At 42.7% G+C, this 20,879-nt stretch overlaps 1 protein-coding gene across 1 annotated transcript; it reads left to right on the top strand.

The window, feature by feature from the left end:
• Window positions 1-2,033: 2,033 nt before the first annotated feature.
• On the top strand, window positions 2,034-20,695 carry LOC114243503 (uncharacterized). The gene is made up of 4 exons (XM_089731735.1): window positions 2,034-2,122; window positions 3,813-3,849; window positions 5,667-18,473; window positions 19,526-20,695. Exons 1-4 carry the CDS (start codon window positions 2,084-2,086, stop codon window positions 19,681-19,683), a joined length of 13,041 nt encoding a protein of 4,346 aa, XP_089587861.1. The 5' UTR covers window positions 2,034-2,083; the 3' UTR covers window positions 19,684-20,695.
• Window positions 20,696-20,879: the final 184 nt, after the last annotated feature.

The following is a 20,879-nucleotide window of genomic DNA, read 5'->3' as shown; positions in this document are numbered from 1 at the left end:
AAGTGACATTCGCTTCCAATGGCAAAAGTAAGGCAAATGTTGGCTGATGGCCAAACTCGGAGGTCCGTAAGAAAATATTGAAAAAAATGCACCAAATATTTCATGACAATGACCTGGCAATGTACATCATAAGAGATGGTTGTCCGGACCGAAATATTAAGTTTTTCAGATGATTCCATCATATCGTTTTTACCATCATACCGCCCACCACCGGAATAGAGTTCATCCACACTTCCAGAGCCACAACGTTCATCCACAGTGCGTTTCCAGAGATAATTTTTGCCACGTACCATCCGTCTTTAGAATGTGCTCTCCTCCACGGTGTTTCTCGAGCGCTATGACATGTCCTTCTTCAAACGAGGCTTGTGAAGAGTACTTAACGGTAGGCAGTGGCTTGGCTCAGCCTCTTGCATTGCTGAAATCCATGGGCCACATTAACGACTCACCATCAGGCCGTATGCCGATAAGGACAATAAAAAAATCTACAATGTCTGTTTGAAGACGAACAAAGGTTAGAGTTATATACTTAGAGGTAAAAGTTTTGGGCATAATATAGTATCAGACACAGCCCTAGAAGCAACAAAATCGGATGACAGTAGGAAATGTATAGTGTACAAATAATAAATACCAATTATCAAAGAGGCAACGATCGATTAAATTTAAATACCTTAATTCCCTAATGTCTACGCCGACGTGATTAACTTGACATCGCAATTAAGTTTAACGATATTACAAATCGCACTATTTATTTAGGTGTTATTAACGTGCTCAATTTAAGGCCACCCGCAAACTCTTTGTACATCGATAACTACATGACGTTATCACTCTTTTAAATTGTCGCAATGGTCAATGAAGGTCCAATGTAAAATTACTCTTTCACAATAAAAACTCCACAGAGACATTGGCAATGGAGTTATTCATTTATTCTCCTATCATCTCCTATCGAACTCAATTGGAGTTCATCTCTTTCACTAATACTATAGCGGTACATAAATGATCTTAAAACTCTCTCTTGAAAGTCGTAAAGGCTCTTAAAACTAGCCTCTTTCCGACTACTAAGTAATGAGATGATACGTGATGCGACCCTGCTGCTAAGAATTCCGCCACCATTTACTCCCTTCAATGTTATCACTAAGTTCGTACTTATCTCCCTGCGTATTTTTTTTATTTTTTTATTGCTTAGATAGTTGGACGAGCTCACAGTCCACCTGGTGTTAAGAGGTTACTGGAGCCCATAGACATCTACAGCGTAAATGCATCACCCACCTTGAGATATAAGTTCTAAGATCTCAGTATAGTTACAATGGCTGCCCTACCCTTCAAACCGAAACCGCATTACTGCTTCACGGCAGAAATAGGCAGAGCGGTGGTACCTACCCGCGCGGACTCACAAGAGGTCCTACCACCAGTAAAAAACCATTTCTTCATGGGCGTGTTATGTCGCAGAATCTTCAAGGCCCTGTCCACATCTAACGTCAAACGATCCTGCGTTCCTCTCGTAAGGACATGTTATTCCAAAAGCCGTAACTTTGCCTTAGTATATAAAAATTTAACATTAGTTACACTGCCAGGTAGTTATCCAACCAAAGCTATAAAGCGATGCAGAGAAAAAAGTTTTAAAAAGCTTCGCAAGGAATTCGATTCATCTAGCGCTTTGTTGTGGAGGTCCATCAAAAGTAATCATCCTCCCGAACTCATCCTATAGAGAGTAAGTGCCAAAATTAACTAAAGAAAAATCTTAACAAATTGTGATTTAAGGTATGCTTATCCATAAGAAAAAAGATTTAATAATTAAAACTGTAAAGGATTCGGAACGTCTGAAATAATGTAATCAGTGAAAAGACGGGAGATTAAATCCTAAAACTAGTTTTAATTATTTCTACGACTCGTGAAAATACAAGAAAATATAATATTATCTCGTTCATACAGACAGCCTAATAACTCACCAAAGATTTCGTCGTTACGCTGTCACGAATCGACAAAATTATTGATACAATTGTTCGTTTTATATAAAAGCAGATATGTTTTTATTCGTTGTGTGTTCCTCACCGGGCCATAGAGACATTGTCTTGGGCCTTGCAGGATGAAGGTGTTGTGCGCTATCGTTCTATATATCGCATTAGTGAGTACGCTTTTTCGCAAAGTTTTAAAACATTTTCTAACGCAATTGTAGTTTAATGTTAGCCGACTTTATATATTAATGATTACACAGTGAAAACTATTTTTATATCTATATATTCCGAATAGTTTACAGGTTGCGATAGTGATAGAAATGAATAGAATTACATGACATTTATTTGTTTTGTTGAATTGTGCTACAGTTTTTTTTTAATCTAATCGAGGGATGTAACGCGTTCTGTGGATCGTTTGTGAAGTGAATAATAATCTCTGTCATGAAATAGTGTATGGAATTTGCGGTGTGAACATCGATTGTGGAATAATAGACAAAAATACAATTTCAAAAACAATAACAACAATGTTCAACAAGACAATTTTGAAAAAAGACAATTTAATTTGGGTGAAGCGCAAAATCCTGATGGCTAAGAGGGTCCTTATAGATGAATAACGACGGAAGGCGGTACACACCGAAGATCTGGACGTGCCATGCAATGCTCGTTTCGACAAAAGCAGCGTTACTCCAAAGACATCTGGAGAAAATGATAATTCACTCTTAGAACGCTTCTCGGTGGCAGCCATCAAATGGATCGAAGAAACAGTATCAGTGTGCTTAGTGCGAGTTTTTTAACGTTCTCGATAGCGTTAAAGTTAACCCAATTTAGTATGCAGTTGGAACAGCGCCCCTAGCGGCAAACGTGCGCAAACGATCCCACTCAATACAAATATGAGCTAACTTTTACGCTATCGAGAACGTTAAAAAACTCGCACTAAGCACACAGAACTAGATCAAGAAGATCCTACCTACTGCTTTCGGATCAGAATTTCAAAACCACCCGGCTTAGTTCGTCAAATAGATAGTTTAAAGAAATAATTGAGTAATTAGTAAATTTTCTGTGTTAATAATAACTATGTGTATAAACACATACCTGTGTTTAGTAAAGAGCAAACCCTGAGTTTCTTACTGATACCTGCCAGCGCTGAAACTGCACACCGAGTCATGATGATTTAAAGGATCAACAAAGGTCTACCTGGATAAACACGTTTTAATTTATATTTTCTTCAGAGCACTAGAGTACGATGAGGTTTTTTTTATTGCCCTTATAGGCAGACGAGCGTACGGCCCACCAGATGGTGAGTGGTTACCGTCGTCCATGGAGTTCAGCAATGCCAGAGGCAGAGCCAAGTCGCTGCCTACCGTCAAACCGTTTGCGATGCGTCAAGCCGACCGTTATTTGTGTATTAGAAACAATGTCTGAAACACAATAATCGAGCACTTCCCAATCTTTATTTTCGTACCCCGCAACCCTAATGAAGTGTTTCATTAAACCCTCCCCTGATAACTCCATACATATTTCAATAAATATTTCTCGTTTCTCATAAGGTGTACCGGTTGGTCCGATTCTGACATGTAAGATTTAAGTTATAAGGTTCATTTCGGACTGCCCCTTGTAGATGTCATACGTCGTAATAATGTTTAGATTACTGATTTAAATTTTCAAGATTTCCGTCATTTCATTTTCACGTATCCTCAACGAGACGTCGCGTGCCCTAAAGGTCTGCGAACTACAGACTGGGAAACGCTGCACTAATTTAAAAAACCATTAATTAAAAATTATATTTTTTATTAATTTTTATTTACCTACCTCAAGTAACAAAAAAATATTATTTTAATTTTTTCTTTGGTGTTATTTCAGATGCAACCGGCTCTCTGTGATCCGCCATTTGCAAAAAGTACGTATATTTACATATTTACTCACTTTATTTATAACACAAACAGTAATATTACTAATTTGTACGTCAGTTATGTAGAGGACACCGCTCCTCTTGTTATGTTCGAGTTTCTAGAATTATTTTAAATGGAATCGAACAAAAGCTATTGTCGGTTCAAACTTTATTTGTCTTCAATAAATTAATAGTAGGTAGGTATTTTTCAATTAAAAACACAGTTACTTTAACACATAATTAAATATCAAATATGTTTACATGACTATGACTTTATTGACAATATCGATATACCTACAGCCTAAATATATTTTTAGATGGTTGGTTATAAATAGGCATCGAAGGTAGAAGTAAGGAAGTGGGGGGCAATTTGAAAAAGCGTCTACCAGTAAATAGCAAGCTATTGTTGGAAGATTCATCAAAGTCGGGAATACTTTACAATTCGCAATTCACTTCTTCCGCTTCGCTTCAGGTCATCCGTTCTCTGCTTCGCTTCGAGTAGAACCGCTTACTAACTGCCTTCGTGTCATCTCTGCAACGTTTTTATAGACGACACGACAACTTTACCATTATACCGCTATTTGATAATAGATGGCGTTACACTTCTCGAGCGTTCTCGATATTACTAGTTCTTCTGATATTCGTTGCTGCTATTCGACGACAGATGGCAGTACTCTTACCGTCGTAACAATATGAATATAGCAGTTATGAACAGAGTGAAATTTGCTTCTTAATTTAGTATTCTACGAAAATAGTTTAAGGCGTTGTTTTTAAAAACTTTCCACTTGCTATTAAGGCCCAACCTTCATTAGCTACCTTTCAGCAGACACTTTTTAATATACTGAGATAGTCCTTCTCACTCCACATATTAGGACCCGTTTAACTCATAAGTACAAACGGTCTGACAGAAACGTGTCAGACCGTGACAGAAACGGTCTGACAGAAATATTTGCGAGTTGTTTCTTCAATGAGTTCAATATTTTGACGATGCAATCTGCTGTTAAGTTGTTATCGAAGCGCATAGACATAGCTAGAATGATGTCTAAGTTACGAAATTAGATCAAAGTGTTAATTATCAACTATAACGGTTGTCTCACTCTACAAGGTGCTGTCTCACTCTGGCAATAAAAAAAGTCGTAATAAATTATCAGTCCTAAATTGGCACGACTTACTTTGGACCTACCCTTTTCGGTTTACAATACGTCCTGCTACCAGTGAATGCCAGTTAGAGATCTCAGTGTGCGGCTGTAAAATTCTAGGAACGCTTTTACGAAATCACCAAGCGAACATATCCGACCCAGACAACGCAAAGCTCGTCGAGACAAACCATTAAGTTTTTCGCCGGATCTCTTCAGTGGGTCGCGATTACGATCCGGCGGTAGATTCTGTAAAACACTGCTTTTGCTAGGGGCAGCGTTAGCACACTCTCTCAAGTTGAGCCCCGTGCGTTCACCTACCATACATAGCATAGCTAGAATAGCCCCATAGGCTATCAGCGAATAGTGGTGGTAGGACCTTTTGTGAGTCCGCGCGGGTAGGTACCACCACCCCGCATATTTCTGCCGTGAAGCAGTAATGCGTTTCGGTTTGAAGGGTGGGGCAGCCGTTGTAACTATACTTGAGACCTTAGAACTTATCTCAAGGTGGGTGGCGCATTTACGTCGTAGATGTCTATGGGCTCCAGTAACCACTTAACACCAGGTGGGCTGTGACCTCATCCATCAATCTAAGCAACAACAAAATAAAAAAATAGGTAGGCAAAAAAATGTAAGCGAAGTCGCGGTCTTTTAATTTTAACACATCCTAAAACACATTTTTGTTTTCAGAATCCAATGAACACTATACGTTAGATCATCTATTAAACAAAGGACCTGAAAACGGGAACAGATACAGGGCGCCAAGCTCGTTTTTTGAAAATTCTGCGATTAATAAACACTTTCAAAACTATTTCGCCAATCAACAGGGCAGAGCTCAGCCGGTACAACCTACCAGGAGCGCTCGGCATTTGAACGGCAAACCCTTCAGATTAGCGGAAAATAAACACAATTTACATGCCAAGGCGAGGATACCAGTGCGACAACCAAATATACAGCCTAAAGATACACAAAGCGAAACTAATCATGCAAAAAATAGCAATTTACCTACGCGTGTTAGTCTAAATTTGGATGATGTAACTACGGAGTCTCATATCAATGAAAATACAGTTCCCAAGCAACCAACTGAAGGCAATAGACAAATCGATAGTGTCGCCAATACTATTGACCCAATCATTAAAAAACCAAATGAAGTTAATGATAAGAAACCAGAAATACAATGGACGACGAATACTCATGAGCAGACCACGTCAGCAGTTGGTAAAGGAGAAACATCATCGAATAATCAATTAAAACTTAACAAAGACACAGTATTAAAAGGACACTACATAGTCAGACCTGCAACGACAAATGCTTTGGATAAAACGCAAAATGTAGAACCACTGACTACAGATTCAGCATACCAAATTCCTCTACTACCGCCAAGCACACAACCTGCTGATAACTTACTAAGCAAAGAAAGCAATCAAGAAGTACTAGAAAAGATTATAGAAGAAGTCATAAAAGATAATAAATATGAAAACTCAGACGATACTAATCCTGTAAAATTTATTTACAAAGAGGAATTGGTACCTAATGCTGCTATTGAAAATCAAGAGAATGTAACAACTACAGACTTAAAAGGTTTCCTTAAAAACATTAAAGAAATCAAACATTCTGAAGAAAAGATCGAAAATTTCAAGGAAAATAAAACACAGGAGTGGAAAAGTAAAAAAAATATGACTATCAAAAAAGCAGAATCTATTACTCAACATGACGTATCTAAGAAGACCAATGAATATACAAATGAGAAACGAAACGAAACTCGCGAAGAGAGTGACTTTGAATCTAACAAACAACTATCAAAATACACTGAGGAATCTCAATTTGAATTGAACACCAGGATATCTCTTACCGAAAATAGTGACGAATTCGCAGCTCTGAACGAATATCTAGAAGAAGTGAAAAAAATTGAAAATCAAAATAAAGCATATGAAAAAGTAGAACAGAAATCGTTACAAGCGGAGAATTTTGACGATCTAGAATTTTGGAGACAAGAAGCGGAAAAGGAAGAAAAAAAACGCGAAAAGGAAATAAGAGAAATGCAAACTAAATTGAACGGTGGCAGACACACAGAAATGACAGAAAAGGAGTTAGTGAGCAAAGCTGAAGAGCTTGTGGAAAACGATGAAGATGAATTTTGGAATCAAGAAGCTATATATCTAGACAATTATGAAAATTCAAAAACCCTGAATAAAACAAATTCTTCTATATCTTCGACTACTAACCCTAAGCAGCCGATTACTGGCGCAAATATAGCTAAAACTACAGCAACTGAGCAATTCACGACTGAGGCCAAGGTACTTTCGACGACTGACCTTAAACAGTCGATGACTGCGACAAGTGTACCATCAACTGTGGCTAGTGAGCAATCTACGACTGAGATAAGTGTACTGTCAACTACCGGTACTGAGCAACCTACAACTGAGACAAGTGTACCATCGACTACTGCTACTGAGCAATCTAGGACTGATATAAAACTGCCTTCAACTACGTCTACCGTGCAATCTACGACTGAGACAAGTGTACCGTCGACGCTCGAGCTTAAAGAGTCGACGACTGAGACAAGTGTACCATCAACTACGTCTACCGTGCAATCTACGACTGAGACAAGTGTACCGTCGACGATCAAGCTTAAGCAGTCGACGACTGAGACAAATGTACCATCAACTACGGCTACCGAGCAATCTACGACTGAGACAAGTGTACCGTCGACGATCGAGCTTAAACAGTCGACGACTGAGACAAGTGTACCATCAACTACGTCTACCGTGCAATCTACGACTGAGACAAGTGTACCGTCGACGCTCGAGCTTAAAGAGTCGACGACTGAGACAAGTGTACCATCAACTACGTCTACCGTGCAATCTACGACTGAGACAAGTGTACCGTCGACGATCGAGCTTAAGCAGTCGACGACTGCGACAAATGTACCATCAACTTCGGCTACTGAGAAATCTACGACTGAGATAAGTGTACCATCGACTACTGGTACTGAGCAACCTACAATTGAGACAAGTGTACCATCGACTACTGCTACTGAGCAATCTAAGACTGATATAAAACTGCCTTCAACTGCAGCTACTGAGCAATCTACGATTGAGACAAGTGTATCGTCGACGCTCGAGCGTAAAAAGTCGACGACTGAGACAAATGTACCATCAACTACGGCTACCGAGCAATCTACGACTGAGACAAGTGTACCGTCGACGATCGAGCTTAAGCAGTCGACGACTGAGACAAATGTACCATCAACTTCGGCTACTGAGAAATCTACGACTGAGACAAGTGTATCGTCGACGACTGAGCTTAAACAGTCGACGACTGAGACAAATGCATCAACACCTACTGCTATAGAGCAATCTACGACTGAGACAAGTGTACCGTCGACGCTCGAGCGTAAAAAGTCGACGACTGAGACAAATGTACCATCAACTACGGCTACCGAGCAATCTACGACTGAGACAAGTGTACCGTCGACGATCGAGCTTAAGCAGTCGACGACTGAGACAAATGTACCATCAACTTCGGCTACTGAGAAATCTACGACTGAGACAAGTGTACCGTCGACGACCGAGCTTAAACAGTCGACGACTGAGACAAGTGTACCATCAACTACGTCTACCGAGAAATCTACGACTGAGACAAGTGTACCGTCGACGATTGAGCTTAAACAGTCGACGACTGAGACAAATGTACCATCAACTTCGGCTACTGAGAAATCTACGACTGAGATAAGTGTACCATCGACTACTGGTACTGAGCAACCTACAACTGAGACAAGTGTACCATCGACTACTGCTTCTGAGCAATCTAAGACTGATATAAAACTGCCTTCAACTGCAGCTACTGAGAAATCTACGACTGAGACAAGCGTACCGTCGACGATTGAGCTTAAGCAATCGACGACTCAGTCAAATGTACCATCGACTACGGCTACTGAGCAATCTACGACTGAGACAAGTGTACCGTCGACGATTGAGCTTAAGCAATCGACGACTCAGTCAAATGTACCATCGACTACGGCTACTGAGAAATCTACGACTGAGATAAGTGTACCATCGACTACTGGTACTGAGCAACCTACAATTGAGACAAGTGTACCATCGACTACTGCTACTGAGCAATCTAAGACTGATATAAAACTGATTTCAACTGCAGCTACTGAGCAATCTACGACTGAGACAAGTGTACCGTCGACGATCGAGCTTAAACAGTCGACGACTGAGACAAATGTACCATCAGCTACGGCTACCGAGCAATCTACGACTGAGAGAAGTGTACCGTCGATGATCGAGCTTAGAAAATCGACGACTCAGACAAATGTACCATCAACTACGGCTACCGAGCAATCTACGACTGAGACAAGTGTACCGTCGACGATTGAGCTTAAACAGTCGACGACTGAGACAAATGTACCATCAACTTCGGCTACTGAGAAATCTACGACTGAGATAAGTGTACCATCGACTACTGGTACTGAGCAACCTACAACTGAGACAAGTGTACCATCGACTACTGCTACTGAGCAATCTAAGACTGATATAAAACTGCCTTCAACTGCAGCTACTGAGCAATCTACGACTGAGACAAGTGTACCGTCGACGATTGAGCTTAAGCAATCGACGACTGAGACAAATGTACCATCAGCTACGGCTACCGAGCAATCTACGACTGAGAGAAGTGTACCGTCGATGATCGAGCTTAAGCAGTCGACGACTGAGACAAATGTACCATCAACTACGGCTACCGAGCAATCTACGACACAGACAAGTGTACCGTCGACGATTGAGCTTAGAAAATCGACGACTCAGACAAATGTACCATCAACTACGGCTACCGAGCAATCTACGACTGAGACAAGTGTACCGTCGACGATTGAGCTTAAACAGTCGACGACTGAGACAAATGTACCATCAACTTCGGCTACTGAGAAATCTACGACTGAGATAAGTGTACCATCGACTACTGGTACTGAGCAACCTACAACTGAGACAAGTGTACCATCGACTACTGCTACTGAGCAATCTAAGACTGATATAAAACTGCCTTCAACTGCAGCTACTGAGCAATCTACGACTGAGACAAGTGTACCGTCGACGATTGAGCTTAAGCAATCGACGACTGAGACAAATGTACCATCAGCTACGGCTACCGAGCAATCTACGACTGAGAGAAGTGTACCGTCGATGATCGAGCTTAAGCAGTCGACGACTGAGACAAATGTACCATCAACTACGGCTACCGAGCAATCTACGACACAGACAAGTGTACCGTCGATGATTGAGCTTAAACAGTCGACGACTGAGACAAATGTGCCATCAACTACGGCTACCGAGCAATCTACGACTGAGACAAGTGTACCGTCGACGATTGAGCTTAGAAAATCGACGACTCAGACAAATGTACCATCAACTACGGCTACCGAGCAATCTACGACTGAGACAAGTGTACCGTCGACGATTGAGCTTAGAAAATCGACGACTCAGACAAATGTACCATCAACTACGGCTATTGAGCAATCTACGAATGAGACAAGTGTACCATCGACGACCGACGACAACGTGCAACCAGTAACCAAAGAGGACGTGACAGAACCAACAGCTGCATATATTAAAGTACAGTCTACTACTGTCACTGAATCAAACACTACAGGAGCAGCAGTGCAATCTACTACCGCAACAGAGAATACCACTACAGACGCAGAAGCACAGTCTACTAATGTCACCGAATTAAACACTACAGGAGCAGCAGTGCAATCTACTACCGCTACAGAGAGTGGCACTACAGACGCTGAAGTTCGTTCTACCACTGTCAACGAATCAAACACTACAGGAGCAGCAGTGCAATTTGGTACCGCAACAGAGACTGCCACTACAGACGCAGAAGCTCAGTCTACCACTGTCACCGGATCAAACACTACAGGAGCAGCAGTGCAATCTACTACCGCAACAGAGAATACCACTACAGACGCAGAAGCACAGTCTACTAATGTCACCGAATTAAACACTACAGGAGCAGCAGTGCAATCTACTACCGCTACAGAGAGTGCCACTACAGATGCTGAAGTTCAGTCTACCACTGTCAACGAATCAAACAGTGCAGGAGCAGCAGTGCAATCTACTACCGCAACAGAGAATACCACTACAGACGCAGAAGCACAGTCTACTAATGTCACCGAATTAAACACTACAGGAGCAGCAGTGCAATCTACTACCGCAACAGAGACTGCCACTACAGACGCAGAAGCTCAGTCTACCACTGTCACCGGATCAAACACTACAGGAGCAGCAGTGCAATCTACTACCGCAACAGAGAATACCACTACAGACGCAGAAGCACAGTCTACTAATGTCACCGAATTAAACACTACAGGAGCAGCAGTGCAATCTACTACCGCTACAGAGAGTGGCACTACAGACGCTGAAGTTCGTTCTACCACTGTCAACGAATCAAACACTACAGGAGCAGCAGTGCAATTTGGTACCGCAACAGAGACTGCCACTACAGACGCTGAAGCTCAGTCTACTACTGTCACCGAATCAAACACTACAGGAGCAGCAGTGCAATCTACTACCGCAACAGAGAATGCCACTACAGACGCTGAATCTCAGTCTACCACTGTCACCGAATCAAGTACTGCAGGAGCAGCAGTCCAATCTACTACCGCTACAGACGCTGAAGCTCAGTTTACTACTGTCACCGAATCAAACACTACAGGAGCAGCAGTGCAATCTACTACCGCAAAAAAGAGTATTACTGCAGACGCTGAAGCTCAGTTTACTACTGTCTCCGAATCAAACACTGGAAGAGCAGCAGTGCAATCTACTACCGCTACAGAGAGTGCCACTACAGACGCTGAATCTCAGTCGACCACTGTCACCGAATCAAGTCCTGCAGGAGCAGCAGTCCAATCTACTACCGCTACAGACGCTGAAGCTCAGTTTACTACTGTCACCGAATCAAACACTACAGGAGCAGCAGTGCAATCTACTACCGCAAAAAAGAGTACCACTGCAGACGCTGAAGATCAGTTTACTACTGTCTTCGAATCAAACACTGGAAGAGCAGCAGTGCAATCTACTACCGCTACAGAGAGTGCCACTACAGACGCTGAAGCTCAATCTACCACTGTCACCGAATCAAACAGTGCAGGAGCAGCAGTGCAATCTAGTACTGCAACAGAGAGTGCCACTACAGATGCTGAAGCTCAGTCTACTACTGTCACCGAATCAAACACTACAGGAGCAGCAGTGCAATCTAGTACCACTACAGAGAGTGGCACTACAGATGCTGAAGTTCAGTCTACCACTGTCAACGAATCAAACAATGCAGGAGCAGCAGTGCAATCTACTATCGCAACAGAGAGTGCCACTACAGACGCAGAAGCACAGTCTACCACTGTCACCGAATCAAACACTACAGGAACAGCAGTGCAATCTACTACCGCAACAGAGAGTGCCACTACAGACGCTGAAGCTCAGTCTAGTACTGTCACCGAATCAAACACTACAGGAGCGGCAGTGCAATCTACTACCGCTACAGAGAGTGCCACTACAGACGCTGAAGCTCAATCTACCACTGTCACCGAATCAAACAGTGCAGGAGCAGCAGTGCAATCTAGTACTGCAACAGAGAGTGCCACTACAGATGCTGAAGCTCAGTCTACTACTGTCACCGAATCAAACACTACAGGAGCAGCAGTGCAATCTAGTACCACTACAGAGAGTGGCACTACAGATGCTGAAGTTCAGTCTACCACTGTCAACGAATCAAACAATGCAGGAGCAGCAGTGCAATCTACTATCGCAACAGAGAGTGCCACTACAGACGCAGAAGCACAGTCTACCACTGTCACCGAATCAAACACTACAGGAACAGCAGTGCATTCTAGTACCGCTACAGAGAGTGCCACTACAGATGCTGAAGTTCAGTCTACCACTGTCAACGAATCAAACAGTGCAGGAGCAGCAGTGCAATCTAGTACTGCAACAGAGAGTGCCACTACAGATGCTGAAGCTCAGTCTACTACTGTCACCGAATCAAACACTACAGGAGCAGCAGTGCAATCTACCATTGCAACAGAGAGTGCCACTACAGACGCTGAAGCTCAGTCTACCACTGTCACCAAATCAAACAGTACAGGAGCAGCAGTGCAATCTACTACCGCTACAGAGAGTGGCACTACAGACGCTGAAGTTCGTTCTACCACTGTCAACGAATCAAACACTACAGGAGCAGCAGTGCAATTTGGTACCGCAACAGAGACTGCCACTACAGACGCTGAAGCTCAGTCTACTACTGTCACCGAATCAAACACTACAGGAGCAGCAGTGCAATCTACTACCGCAACAGAGAATGCCACTACAGACGCTGAATCTCAGTCTACCACTGTCACCGAATCAAGTACTGCAGGAGCAGCAGTCCAATCTACTACCGCTACAGACGCTGAAGCTCAGTTTACTACTGTCACCGAATCAAACACTACAGGAGCAGCAGTGCAATCTACTACCGCAAAAAAGAGTATTACTGCAGACGCTGAAGCTCAGTTTACTACTGTCTCCGAATCAAACACTGGAAGAGCAGCAGTGCAATCTACTACCGCTACAGAGAGTGCCACTACAGACGCTGAATCTCAGTCGACCACTGTCACCGAATCAAGTCCTGCAGGAGCAGCAGTCCAATCTACTACCGCTACAGACGCTGAAGCTCAGTTTACTACTGTCACCGAATCAAACACTACAGGAGCAGCAGTGCAATCTACTACCGCAAAAAAGAGTACCACTGCAGACGCTGAAGATCAGTTTACTACTGTCTTCGAATCAAACACTGGAAGAGCAGCAGTGCAATCTACTACCGCTACAGAGAGTGCCACTACAGACGCTGAAGCTCAATCTACCACTGTCACCGAATCAAACAGTGCAGGAGCAGCAGTGCAATCTAGTACTGCAACAGAGAGTGCCACTACAGATGCTGAAGCTCAGTCTACTACTGTCACCGAATCAAACACTACAGGAGCAGCAGTGCAATCTAGTACCACTACAGAGAGTGGCACTACAGATGCTGAAGTTCAGTCTACCACTGTCAACGAATCAAACAATGCAGGAGCAGCAGTGCAATCTACTATCGCAACAGAGAGTGCCACTACAGACGCAGAAGCACAGTCTACCACTGTCACCGAATCAAACACTACAGGAACAGCAGTGCATTCTAGTACCGCTACAGAGAGTGCCACTACAGATGCTGAAGTTCAGTCTACCACTGTCAACGAATCAAACAGTGCAGGAGCAGCAGTGCAATCTAGTACTGCAACAGAGAGTGCCACTACAGATGCTGAAGCTCAGTCTACTACTGTCACCGAATCAAACACTACAGGAGCAGCAGTGCAATCTACCATTGCAACAGAGAGTGCCACTACAGACGCTGAAGCTCAGTCTACCACTGTCACCAAATCAAACAGTACAGGAGCAGCAGTGCAATCTACTACCGCAGCAGAGAGTGCCACCACAGACGCTGAAGCTCAGTCTACCACTGTGACCGAATCAAGTTCTGCAGGAGCAGCAGTGCAATCTACTACCGCAACAGAGAGTGCCACTATAGACGCAGAAGCACAGTCTACTACTGTCACGGAATCGAGCACTACAGGAGCAGCAGTGCAATCTAGTACCACTACAGAGAGTGGCACTACAGATGCTGAAGTTCAGTCTACCACTGTCAACGAATCAAACAATGCAGGAGCAGCAGTGCAATCTACTATCGCAACAGAGAGTGCCACTACAGACGCAGAAGCACAGTCTACCACTGTCACCGAATCAAACACTACAGGAACAGCAGTGCATTCTAGTACCACTACAGAGAGTGGCACTACAGATGCTGAAGTTCAGTCTACCACTGTCAACGAATCAAACAATGCAGGAGCAGCAGTGCAATCTAGTACCGCTACAGAGAGTGCCACTACAGATGCTGAAGTTCAGTCTACTACTGTCACTGAATCAAACACTACAGGAGCAGCAGTGCAATCTACCATTGCAACAGAGAGTGCCACTACAGACGCTGAAGCTCAGTCTACCACTGTCACCAAATCAAACAGTACAGGAGCAGCAGTGCAATCTACTACCGCAGCAGAGAGTGCCACCACAGACGCTGAAGCTCAGTCTACCACTGTGACCGAATCAAGTTCTGCAGGAGCAGCAGTGCAATCTACTACCGCAACAGAGAGTGCCACTACAGACGCAGAAGCTCAGTCTACCACTGTCACCGAATCAAGTTCTGCAGGAGCAGCAGTGCAATCTACTACCGCAACAGAGAGTGCCACTACAGACGCAGAAGCACAGTCTACTACTGTCACCGAACCAAACACTGCAGGAGCAGCAGTACAACATACTACCACTACCGTGAGTGCCACCACTGATGCTAAAGCTCAGTCTACTACTGTCACGGAATCAAGTACTGCAGGAGCAACAGTGCAATCTACTACCACTACAGAGAGTGGCACTACAGACGCTGAAGTTCAGTCTACCACTGTCACCGAATCAAACACTACAGGAGCAGCAGTGCAATCTACCACCGCAACAGAGAGTGCCACTACAGACGCTGAAGCACAGTCTACTACTGTCACCGAATCAAACACTACAGGGGCAGCAGTGCAATCTACTACCGCAACAGAGAGTGCCACTACAGACGCAGAAGCACAGTCTACTACTGTCACCGAATCAAACACTACAGGAACAGCAGTGCAATCTACTACCGCAACAGAGAGTGCCACTACAGACGCTGAAGCTCAGTCTACTACTGTCACCGAATCAAACACTACAGGAGCAGCAGTGCAATCTACTACCGCAACAGAGAGTGCCACTACAGACGCAGAAGTTCAGTCTACCACTGTCAACGAATCAAACAATGCAGGAGCAGCAGTGCAATCTAGTACCGCTACAGAGAGTGCCACTACAGATGCTGAAGTTCAGTCTACCACTGTCAACGAATCAAACAGTGCAGGAGCAGCAGTGCAATCTAGTACTGCAACAGAGAGTGCCACTACAGATGCTGAAGCTCAGTCTACTACTGTCACCGAATCAAACACTACAGGAGCAGCAGTGCAATCTAGTACCACTACAGAGAGTGGCACTACAGATGCTGAAGTTCAGTCTACCACTGTCAACAAATCAAACAATGCAGAAGCAGCAGTGCAATCTAGTACTGCTACAGAGAGTGCCACTACAGATGCTGAAGTTCAGTCTACCACTGTCAACGAACCAAACAGTGCAGGAGCAGCAGTGCATTCTAGTACCGCTACAGAGAGTGCCACTACAGACGCTGAAGCTCAGTCTACTACTGTCACGGAATCGAGCACTGCAGGAGCAGCAGTGCAATTTACCACCGCAACAGAGAGTGCCACTGCAGACGCTGAAGTTCAGTCTACCACTGTCACCGAATCAAACACTACAGGAGCAACAGTGCAATCTACTACTGCAACGGAGAGTGCCACTACAGACGCAGAAGCACAGTCTACTACTGTCACCGAATCAAACACTGCAGGAGCAGCAGTACAACCTACTACCACTACCGAGAGTGCCACCACTGATGCTGAAGCTCAGTCTACTACTGTCACGGAATCGAGCACTACAGGAGCAGCAGTGCAATCTACTACCGCCGCAGAGAGTGCCACCACAGACGCTGAAGTTCAGTCTACCACTGTCACCGAATCAAGTTCTGCAGGAGCAGCAGTGCAATCTACTACCGCAACAGAGAGTGCCACTACAGACGCAGAAGCACAGTCTACTACTGTCACCGAATCAAACACTGCAGGAGCAGCAGTACAACATACTACCACTACCGTGAGTGCCACCACTGATGCTAAAGCTCAGTCTACTACTGTCACGGAATCAAGTACTGCAGGAGCAACAGTGCAATCTACTACCGCTACAGAGAGTGCCACTACAGACGCTGAAGCTCAGTCTACTGCTGTCACGGAATCGAGCACTGCAGGAGCAGCAGTGCAATCTACGACCGCAACAGAGAGTGCCACTACAGACGCAGAAGCACAGTCTACTACTGTCTCCGAATCAAACACTACAGGGGCAGCAGTGCAATCTACTACCGCAACAGAGAGTGCCACTACAGACGCAGAAGCACAGTCTACTACTGTCACCGAATCAAACACTGCAGGAGCAGCAGTACAATCTACTACCATTACCGAGAGTGCCACCACTGATGCTGAAGCTCAGTCTACTACTGTCACGGAATCGAGCACTGCAGGAGCAGCAGCGCAATCTACTACCGCAACAGACAGTGCCACTGCAGACGCTGAAGTTCAGTCTACCACTGTCACCGAATCGAGCACTACAGGAGCAGCAGTGCAATCTACCACCGCAACAGAGAGTAGCACTACAGATGCTGAAGCTCAGTCTACTACTGTCACGGAATCGAGCACTGCAGGAGTAGCAGTGCAATCTAGTACCGCTACAGAGCGTGCCACCACAGACACTGAAGTACAGTCTGCTACTGTCACCGAATCAAACACTGCGGCTAAGGTCCACGATCAGCCTACTAGAACAGTATTTACCTCGCCATGTGGAAATCATCCAACTTCTGTTGCAACTGACAATACTTCTGAAAAAGAAAGTAAACAGACCAACACTTCAACTGAACATACAGTCATTGTAGCGTACAATCAATTACACAAAACTCAAACTAAGACAACAACTTCGGCTCATCCAATTCTAGAAACAGTATCTGGAATGCCCTCCATACATTTAACTTCCAAAAACGATCCCCCAACAACAGATGAACCAATAGAAATTTGGGAACAATCCACGAAACAGTTTGCTCCAACAACATTTATTTCTGAGTCTTTAGTTTTGAAGAATAAACAAACTCAATCTAAAGTGATACCACTAGAAATTCCTACAGAAGCGACACAGAAGCCTGTGCAGTCCACAATCGAGCCTATACATCCTAAAACCAAACCTGAGAAATCGACAATAAAAACGGCGCAGTCCACAGACCAATCAACACAGGCAACAATGGGATCATTTCCATCGATTATCAAACCCATACAATCGCGCGAGCCGAATGTATTCAATGTCAAAGCGATATCGTCAATCGAACCTTTGAAATCGACAACTGAACCAGTACATTCGATAACACAATCGACAGTTGTATCTAAACAATCATCAAACGAACCTCTGCAGGTAACAATCGAACTTCTACAATCATCAATCGAACCTACACAGTCCACAGTCCAAGCACAGCAGTCGAACGGACAACCTGGACAATTCGCAACCAAACCTGTTAATCGAATCGAAACAGAAAATCCAGAAAGCAAAAAATCAAATGAACATAGGCCATTCATACAAGTTACAAAATCAACAAAGAGTCCGATCGGGAGCACCCTAAAAGGATATTACCGAGAAATCAACCCTACCCAAGGCTTCGGTGATGATGTCGGGGAAAATGAAGATAAACGCAAAGGAAGATATGATTTAACTAAATTTAATCAAGGTATGATTAATTTTCGATTTATTTTTAGTATATGTATTATGTATGTATATCCCTATATGATTTACTTATTTTATAAATGCCAAAGTTTGGGAGGATTAATAGATATTTGGTACTCTTTCAAACCAAAACAACACGGCACGTCCTTACGGATCCATCAGATGCATTAATCTCAGCACTAGACGCCTTTAGTTCTAACACTAGGAGCAGGCTCAGGGACCCTGGAAACCGTAATAGTCGAGCTCGGCAAAGAGTTTGACGTGTAACCTAACCCATATAGGTACATCAGCCGGCTAAGTTTCTCTTCGGCTCTTCTCAGCGGGTCGTGATTTCGATCCGGTAGTAGATTCATTAGTGAAAACTTCACTGGTTTATAACGTGTATGCATAGGATACTACTATCATGATAAAGTACTTGATCCAGGCAAGAACAAAAGCAAAAAATTTATTCAATAAAGTAAAGACGACTTTGTACCTATTCTCTGGTTCACGATTTTACGTAGATACCAAGGATCTACAAATAGACTGGTTATGGACGAGAAAGATTGAAAAACAACTTTTTATCTCGGGAAAATATATGAATTTTAGTATTAATGAATTAGAAATGTATCGCAGGTAAAACCGCGGTGCACATCTAGTAAGATTTATAATAGTAACTCGTTTGCGTTATATGTACGAGTATGATAATGTTTTCAAATTCCCGCCATAAATTACTTTAAAAAAAACTTTCCCTGGCTTGCGTGAGTTTAAGACATACGAGTAATTGAAATTGCTGTTACGTTTTAATACCCCGTATTTAATTCTCAATAAATGATTAGTGACGTTTCGAATACGTAGTTTTCACCCATAGTAAACCCTTAATAGACTCACCCATAATTTTAACTTTCAGCAAGTTTCGTACAGTGTGACAGATACTACATATTATCATATTAAATTAAACATATGGTTAATACTTATTAAAATGCTTTAATCATAACCTCGTTAAACATTTTTAATCATTGTAAATAAAGTAACCTCTACTCTGTTAAGTACTAATTACGTTTTACTGATTATCAGCTCCGGCAATGCATATGGCCGTTGAAAACGAAATAACATTGAAGACTCTGATCGTCGAAGACGGATCCAAGTATGGACGCTGCTACTGTTCGTGTGATCTGAATAGCAAGCCAGTCTTCATTAGCTTGGATGGAAGTGCTTTGAAACCTAGACGATGAATCCATAGATATACCTCCTAATTAAGTCATGCATAAACCAGCTATGATCCATACTAATTACTTAAATAATACAGTAATACAAATAGAACTATTATCAATTCTATATTCACCCGTACACTAATTTAAGTACTACTATCATAAAAGCTTGTACCTAAATGATAAGCGTACTTTTTACTATGCCAAGATATGATGTGTATCGATATAACCTTTTTATAGAAAGAAGATCCAATACGTCTTACGCTAGTACTTGTGGTCTAATGGATAAGATGCCCGGTACAATCATACCAACCACTACGGCTATCCGTAGCTAGGAGCTAGGAACTAGGAGCTACGGTATAGACCTTAGCTCAGATCCCGCATGCTAGCACTAATTTTCTTAGGAAATACTTTTCAGATCTTCACGTACAACTTGCACACATACATATTCACTCGCATCTAATACCAAAATATAATTTTTTTAAATAATCACGAAGCTGCGCAAATTATTATTTGAAAAAAATGTTAAGTTTTTCATTTGAAATTTGTCTCTATTCATTTAGTTTACAACTTATTTAACTATAAGCGAGTCACGAAAATCCATATTCGGAAATCTGTTTTATTTGCCTCAGTAAATTAAAAAACATTCAGTACCGGTAAAATGGGGCGATTAGGGATTGACAGGCGAATCGGGAAAAAACCGGGAAAATCTTTCGACGCTCAATATAAGTTTTATATTCGTTGCAAAATCTTACATTTTTTGTAGTTTAATAGTAGAATGTTGAAAGTTCACAAAACAACTCTGAATATGCATGATAATAGCTGCTAACTTATAAAAAATCGCGTTTCAAATTAACTTCCTGTGGTGGTCATTATTTTAGTGCTAGAAACTTTGCTCTCTTTTATTTATTTGATAATAATAGAAGACGACTATGATTTATAAACGTTATTTAGTGTTTGAACCAGCATATATATTAAAGGAAAGTCTCAGTTGTTATTGGTTTTAATGTATAATAAATAAAAATACATGTAAAAATCTGTTGTTTTTGGGGATATTGGGGACGTCTTAGGTACAAATAACAACGAAAAAGGGGTCAATTGGGATGAGAATCCGTGAAATGGAAACGACCTAAGTATAAATAGGTACATGTTTGTAGGGTTGTCTATGTAGTTATAACAATATTTTTTAAATTTGTTGGTAAAAATCTGGTTTATTCGAA

The sequence above is a fragment of the Bombyx mandarina genome, chromosome 12 (assembly GCF_030267445.1).
Source record: "Bombyx mandarina strain Sakado chromosome 12, ASM3026744v2".
Lineage (NCBI taxonomy): Eukaryota > Metazoa > Arthropoda > Insecta > Lepidoptera > Bombycidae > Bombyx > Bombyx mandarina.
Note: the sequence above shows the minus strand (reverse complement) of the source record. Positions and strands in the feature narration are given on the sequence as shown.